Source organism: Augochlora pura, chromosome 1 (assembly GCF_028453695.1).
Source record: "Augochlora pura isolate Apur16 chromosome 1, APUR_v2.2.1, whole genome shotgun sequence".
Lineage (NCBI taxonomy): Eukaryota > Metazoa > Arthropoda > Insecta > Hymenoptera > Halictidae > Augochlora > Augochlora pura.
This window is the reverse complement of record NC_135772.1, coordinates 1,094,967-1,103,300: the sequence shown is the minus strand read 5'-3', so window position 1 is coordinate 1,103,300 and position 8,334 is coordinate 1,094,967. Positions and strand designations below refer to the sequence as shown.

Here is an 8,334-nt window from a genome sequence, read left to right as displayed (position 1 = left end):
CGGGTATTATGCTGCCTGGGAAAAAGCGTTTCCGTCTCAGATTCGAATCTAATCTAATCGATTATCAATATCGAAATTCAAAAGCACGGCTACCTGTAGTATCGCGTGGTCGAGAGGGAAAGGGAAAGAGTCGACTGTGAGAATTAATCGGCGCCGCTTCCCACGGGGTAACGGGCTCACTTTCCTCGGCATTATCCGTCGCATTTCCATTCAATTAACGTTTCGCCGTCGAGCATATCGCGTGATTGTGTCCGCTGGTAAGAGAGTCGGTACGGCGACGACGGCGACGACGACCAGCGTTCGTTTTAACCTACGTAGTGGAACAGTTGCACGCAGTTACGGAAGTGGCGTCATTCGTATCCCAATATGGCGGACAGTGAAAATCGTAAACATAGTGGTGACTACGGGAGCTCGTATGTGGGTAAGTGCTGTTAACAATAATTAATATTAGACGGTGGTAGAAGCGAGGAAAGTGCAAGGAACAACGACGTTATCGAAAATGTTCGCGCAACGGTCGCGTGAACGTGTTACGGGCCCGAACTGCCAGCTGTAACCCCCGTACCGTTATGCATTGTACCTTTTTTGACATTTTGTCGACGGTTTTAGCTGATAATCGACCGTGCAATGAACTAGATTCACGTTGCCCGTTGGCAAGGCTTTATTCTAACCACGTGGTGACCCGCCAGGTGCCCCGACGGAAATATATAGTTTTGCGAGGGAATGCTGCCAGGTGTATATATCTTGGACGACACCGTTCGGAATCCCGTGCCGCGAACGTTGTGACTCGGATTGTGTGTATACGAGCTACGTGGGAACCTTATTATTTCTCTATTCGGCTCCGGGGAATTACGTATGCGCCGTACCCAGTGCGAAGATTAACGAAAGTGCCATGTAACGTCCGCGGTGACGGTTGAGGTTATAAAGCTATCGTAAACAGTCCTTGTCAGTGGCGTGCGATTTTTTCAATTTCTTGTCTCGGTGACACGGCTACCTATAAATAGCATAATAGGCCGTTGTGCATTCGTAATTATGTGTAGTAACACGATATTCTGTCAAAGGAGGATGACGTAGCCTCGAAGCATGGCGCGTAGGTGCTGCCGCGCGCGGCCGACCGCCGAACCACGCCCAGAAAAATGAGGGAAATTCAAATCTCGTCGAGCAACGACGTGTTCGTCCTTGCTGCTTATTACTCAGCAAGATTGATAATTATTCTCTCGTCTCCGACTGTCGTGTATAGCTGATGCTCGCGCGACCGTCTGCATCTTCCGAGCCGCTGTCGCACTTTAAACGGTGCATTTGTTTTGTAAGGAATCGTAAAGAAAATTAATTATGGTCTGACGTGTCTTCGAGGATCGATTTAGGTTATCTTAATGACACGATATGCTTCGTGCAGCATTTGGTAGCACTGTCGATGCGAAGATTGAATTTCTTCCGCTTTATTTTATTAATGATATTTTATTCCGGGATTACCGTGCTACTGTGAAGTTTTGTAACCGGATTACGAAGTTATTGATTAATACCCGTTCCCCTCGATTCTAAAAGGATAGAGGAAAGAAGATTGGCGGAATTGCTGTTGCAACAGGTGCATTGTAATCGTGGTTCTCAATCACAATAGACACGGAAATACGTGGGCCACGATTGCCTGGGCGGGAGAAAGTCTCTATATTGGCTCGTCTATGCGTACAAAAATCGCGGAATCATTGGGAAAGCACGGCGACGGAGAGTAGAAATCTTGGTACAGTGGGCCCCATCGACTTTCACACATAGGAAGGCAGTTATTAGTAATAAAAATACTTTACTGTGTCACTGAAATAAAGACTTAGCTGACGAGCTCGAAAGAATTAACCCTTTGCACTCGAGTGGCGATTCTAAGATACTATTAAAATTGTTGTACCACGGTCAAAAATTATTTTTATTACTAATGTTTTGATAACAAAAAGTAAAATTTGAAGACAATGTAGAATTCATAGACCAATCCTGATGATTTTGAAATATGTTATATAAAGCATAGAGGATAAACTTCTAAACAACTTTTATCTAAATAATAATCATTGTTCGCTGCTAGTTTTGACTCATTAACAAAAATTGTTGGTACTATCCCAATTGTACAGTCAATTAATTAATGCTTTGCACTCGATTGGCAACTCTGAGACAACATTAAAATTATTGTAACACGATTCAAAGTTATTACTATAAATATCGAAAAAGCTTAGAATTAAAAAACTACTAAAAATGTAATTGTTATATAAATCACGGAACTCAATTTCGTATGCATAGAATATACTGTGTTATACAAAATGGAGATATTATAAGCCAGAAAAATTATTTTAGATTCACAGTTGAAGTGGTTTCGAGTGCAAAGGGTTAATTTTGAGTTTCTTTATTTTATTGATACAATAGGCAATTTTTATTACTAATAATTTCCATCTTTCTGTCGATAAATATCCTACTGACGCGTTGATGCTAATCTACCATACTAGAATATCCTTCAGAAACAATGTAATTTGGTCAGCTAAATTGAAAAAGGGAGATCAAAGTTCAACAATGCGATCGCTAATTTAATCACTTTAAATTCTGCGAGTCCTAATTAAATTATATTATTAACCGTCTATAAAGTCATTTGATACATGACGCAGCCTTTTATTTAATGGAAGCTGAACAAATAGGTCAAATAAAATAATAAAATATTTCAATCGGATACGAAGAATTTTTTAATAAACGTTATAGATCAACATGTGCGAGTTAATAGAAAATATTCCATGGATTGCAACAAGGAAGAGCTGAATAAAAATTGATTTTTGTTCGTCACACTTTTAATCGGTTGAAAATAATTTAACAGCATTATTATAATTTAACGGCATTAATCTTTTGCATTTACAGTTCTATATTACATTCGATTAGTTTGATTACAAATTTTCTCGTTCTGAAACTGAAAAAGATTATACAGTGTCTTGTATTTCCACAATTTGGATATAATATAAATTCATTTTAATAATGAAACAGTTGACGTCGTTCGATTGTTTAGTAATAAAAAGATTAGCTGCCGATGCCCTAGACGCTGTGTCACATTGTATCACAATTACCAGTGTCTACCAAAAACGTTCAAACTCCTAAAATAGTATAACTTTTATATAATTCATTTAAATGATTTCAACTTTTTCGAGATGTTAGAACTTTTCTAAACAATGCCTAAAAACTTTCATTATAATTACAAAAGAAATTAAAATCTCCATGTTTCGTGCAATTATAGTTTTAGCTTTTATTCGACCATACCAAGAAATTTCAACTTTCAATCTTTTGCGATCGTATTAAATTTATACACAAGTCACGCTGGTCGGAATTAATTTTCGTCGAGTGAACAGCAATAAGATAATAATAATAATAATAAAAGAAAGCAAAATACCATATATTAACTCTCTTTCAAAGCTTAAATATACGTAACATGATAATACGTTTCAATTTCATGTAAAAATAAAAAAGATACAAATTGCTTTGTTGGCTGAGACCGGACAAACGACCGCGAGGTTTAAAATAAAATATTCCAGGCGTCGTTTAAAAATGTGACCCGCTCGATTATTTAAAAGCCGTTCCATTCGAAACGGTGTTCGAACGCGTTCGCTAGCTGCTGTACGTCCTCTACACAAAGTTTTCCCGATTATAATCATCGCGTTGGTAATCGACGGTGTATGTTCTCAATGTCGCCGCGCAAAAAAGTGCCCACTCTGTTGTCCGTACATTTCAAAAACAAAACACGGTCCCAAATAGAAGCGCCGGCTCGTTCGATTTGAAAATCGAATTTCGGCCGGCCGCGATGTTATCAAAATAAGTGGCTTAACGGCGGACGGGGACTTTGACGGCTGCCCGTCGACAAATTGTTATTCATCGTTCAGGTTTTTATTGGGGCACGTAAGACAATGAATCGGCAAAGGCAGCGCGCGTTGCCGCGGCGAAGTTATAACATTGTTCCGCGTTAAATGAAAACCGCCGACAATGAAACAGGTGGGAAAGGCAGGCTACCGGTTTCAAAGCGATTCCGAACGGGGTCCGGCTATACAGAGGAGCGCGCCGAGCGTGATATTTGGGATTGGAAATGAGACCCGCATATTGGCATACCTATTCAATTCGGACGCGCGGCGCGTGTTTCATTGAATACTATCCATAGGTTTACGCGGTACGTGCCCAATGGAAAACGAGTCGTCTCTCGTTTATCCGATAGTTCCCGTCGCTCCTTTCTGCCAACGGGAAATAATAATCAGCGATAAATTTCGAAAGGTCTGCCGTATGAATGATTAATTCGCCGGCTATTCGCGCGGTATAATTTCTCTATACGGACGAAAATGATACTTGCCGCGCCTTATATAAGCGGATTATGGACAGTCGAAACTATCGATCACGCGGACTTTTACACTCGTCTCGGCTCTAGTTCTAACAGAGTTTCTTTTACTCAACTATATATGTGTCAATCGCGCGCGCACGCATTACTCGCGCTGCACGGTACGGAAATATAATGTTTGAATATTCTTGGATAATTTTGTCAGATTTTGTTCAATATTTATATTATTATACGCTTATATAGGTTTATCTATTCAATTATGATATTACTATATGCTTATGTAGGCTTATATATTCAATGATGATTTTATTGAATGCTTACATATGCTTATACATATATTCAATTATTATATTAGTATATGCTTATACAGTCAATTGTTATATTAGGTCCGCCGGAAAATTATGTCCGCTAATGTCATTTCATTTGTGACATACGTTTCTAAAAAATGATATGTATTTACTAAATCGCCATCACGCTAGCAACAGGGCATAAATTACGATTATATTAAATTATAATAATAATACAGTAAATATTAGGTGCAAAAAAAATTTATTGTTTTCATTCTTTATCTTAGATAGAATTTTCCAGTAAACCTAATATTATTATATGCTTATATATTATGTATAATAAGTAAGAGAATATCAATCGTTTTTTAGGTGAAGCTCAATTATTTTAATTTTTAAGTTGACACATCTCGCAAACGGCACAAAATATTCTGAGATTGGTGTAGTTTGTAATTTAATGTTTGTTATATTATAAGCATTATATATATAAATACAACTTCCCTACCGATGATTGCTCAATGATGCTTCAGAGCTGGTATTCGTAAGATTTCTTAAACAGCGTTCAATAAATATTTAGCTTGTCTGTTTGCTTCTTAAGCAAACAGAAAATTTCAAACAAAGCTTTAAGTCTGCTTATTTTTCTCGCTTTTATCACAAGAATTATATTTTAACTGTAAACAAATATACACAAATTAGGTAGATTGAGAAATCTATATGGCATTCTTATTTTTTTTTTTTATAAAAGAAGTAAAATTTAAAGACAAAGTAGAATTCATAGACCGATCCTAATGATTTTCAAATACGTTATATAGAGTATAGAGGATGAAATTTTAAACAATTTTTAATTAAACGATAATTATCGTTCGCTGTTAATTTTTGACTTATTTACAAAAATTGTTGGTACTATCCCAATTGTACAGACAATTAATTAACGCTTTGCAGTCGAGTGGCGACTCTGAGACAGTATTAAAATTATTTTTATACATATCAAAAAAGCTTAGAATTAAAGAATTGTTAAAAATTTGATAGTTATATAAATCACGACACTCAATTTCATATGCATAGAATGCACTTTGTTATACAAAATAGAGATATTATAAACGAGAAATATTATCTTAGCTCTGCAGTTGTAGTGATTTCGAATGTAAAGGGTTAATTTTGAACTCTTCAGCTAATTCTTTATTTTATTGATACAATAGGCAATTTTTATTACTAATAATTTCCATCTTTCTGTCGATAAATATCCTACTGACGCGTTGATGCTAATCCACCATTCTAGAATATCCTTCAGAAACAATGTAATTTGGTCAGCCAAATTGAAAAAGGGAGTTCAAAGTTCAACAATGAAATCGCTAATTTAATCATTTTAAATTCTCCGAGTCCTAATTAAAGTACATATATTATTAACCATTTATAAAGTCATTTGATATCGCAGCCTTTTTATTTAATGGAAGCTGAAGAAATAGGTCAAATAAAATAACAAAATACTTTATTCGGATACGACGAATTTTTTAATAAACGTTACAGATCAACATGTGCGAGTAAATAGAAATTATTCCATGGATTGCAACAAAGAGGAGCTGAATAAAAATTGATTTTCGTTCGTAACACTTTTATTCAGTTTTAAACACCTACAGCATTATTGTATTAATCTTCCGCATTTACTGTTTTATATTACATTTGACTAGTTTGATTATAAATTTTCTCGTTTTGAAACTGAAAAAGAGTCTTGGATTTCTACAATTTAGATATAGCATAAATCTCATTTTAATAATGAAACAGTTGACGTCGTTCAATTATTTAGTAACAAAAAAATTAGCTACTGATGTCCTAGTCGCTATTTCACATTGTATCTGAATCTACAGTGTCTGCCAAAAGCGTTCAAACTCCTAAAATGTAATAATTTTTATATAATTTAATGAAATGACTTCTAGGTTTTCGAGATTTTAGAACATTTCTAGACAATGCTTAAAAAATTAAATCCAGATGTCAGAAGTTTTCTGTGCAATGTCTAAAACCGTTCTTTATAATTGCAATTGCTTGGAATAACAGAAACAATCACTAATCTTAAGTTTCTGAAATTTCTTTAGCCGAACTTTCAACAACAATTTAACCATTATATCAATTAAATAAAATCGTGCTAAAATTTCTGTAATTCATAAAACTATAGTTGCAACTTTTATTGCGCTCCAACTACAAGCTATCCTTTACCCAGCGAACAAACCGTTTCTCTTGTCTCGATTTTCACACAATAGTCCACCAAAAAAATAGAGATCTCCGCGCGGAGATCACCAGACTAATTGCGACAAAAATGAACGAGTTAATCGCGACGGCTGAGAATTTTCGCGACTGCAGAACCCGTTTGTTGTTCGTGCGGCTGGCCCGCAACAACGTAAGAAAGTTCCGCGTAACAATAATGAGATTCTGCGTAGAAAGCGGCCGCCGGTTTCGGCGTTTCCAACAATTTTCGCCGATTTTTCCGTCGAAAGCGTCGAAATGGAAACAGCTGGCCGTTCCGAAACCCGAACCGGAAAGAAAGCACCCGGATCCAAAGTTTTATCCCAAAAGATAATTGAAGGAAAAATAAACCGGCTCTCGTGTAACGAATGATCAAACTTTCGAAATTGGCTCGCTCTTGGTATTATTCCTTCAACGAGTCCTGACAAATTATTGATCCCCGCCGGGTTCGATAATGAAGTTCCACTCGATAAAGTTCCAACCCCCCCTCCTTAGGAATGAAATTAGAAAGAATAAAAGGATCGACCGGGTCCGCCCTAGTATCGCGAACGATCATTAAAACCAGATAGCAGAATCGACGACTTTCTTCGCCGAGATTCTCCTCGATCCCGCGGCCAGATTTCGACGATTCATCTATCCTTCGTAATCCGATCGAAACGCTCTCATCGTCGGAAGCGGTGAATGTAGACGCTTCGCGCGGACGCGTACACAGAGACGACCGGATTCAAAGTTTCGACGATAATTAGGAAAAGACGCAAGGCGCGACGTAATGAATGGGAACTGTGTCAATTGCCAACAAGGACTTCGCAAATCCCTCTGTAGCGATCCAATAAGACTAATACCGAGAGTTTCTCGTCTAGAGTGTGTACCAATACACGCGTGGCCACGTGAGCGCGAGCGCTTCTGTCCCACGATGCGACAGCGACCCGTCCAACTCGCTTCATCGGCTGCTCCCGTGTTTCCGCGGCATTTTAACTGTAATTCTAACATAACTTTTCCGACATATTACGGTGTCTCATAAGTTTCTTCCCTTTTTTTGATGTGAAATGAATACACGATATTTGTTGTTTAACACGTTGAGTGCGGCGCCGGTCACTAGGGACCGGCAGTCGACTTTCCGTTCAGCCGGCGCCGGTCCCTGGGGACCGGCAATCGATTTTTCGTTTAGGCGGCGTGGGTTCTAGGGAGTGTTATATATATATTAAAATGATAAAACTATAAAAATTATTGTTAAATATATGTGTAGTCGATTCTCTAAATTGTTCAGTATGGCTCTGCTTCAGCCGACGATCAAACTCTTTCTGCCGTGGTTCCAATTCCTCTCGTCCTATGTGTTTAGGTTAGCGTCTCCCCCATTGCCAACGCTTATCTCCAAACCTAAACATCCTTCGTTCTTTGGAAATTGGGTCGATGAACTCCGTGCTTCGTTACAGGAGTGACTACGAAATTCTCGTTTGATCGATATCTGTGCATGAGACC

The 8,334-nt window shown here is 37.7% G+C and overlaps 1 protein-coding gene across 3 annotated transcripts in view; it reads left to right on the top strand.

The window, feature by feature from the left end:
• Positions 1-256: 256 nt before the first annotated feature.
• Atl (atlastin GTPase) overlaps positions 257-8,334 on the top strand; it is a 27,874-nt gene continuing 19,796 nt past the window's right edge. The window contains exon 1 of one of the 3 annotated variants that reach the window (XM_078185720.1): positions 257-421. In XM_078185720.1, the coding sequence (XP_078041846.1) occupies positions 367-421 (55 nt within the window). In that variant the 5' untranslated portion in view covers positions 257-366. The remainder of the gene's footprint in view (positions 422-8,334) is intronic. The other 2 variants (XR_013494437.1, XM_078185736.1) reach the window with 2 other exon arrangements.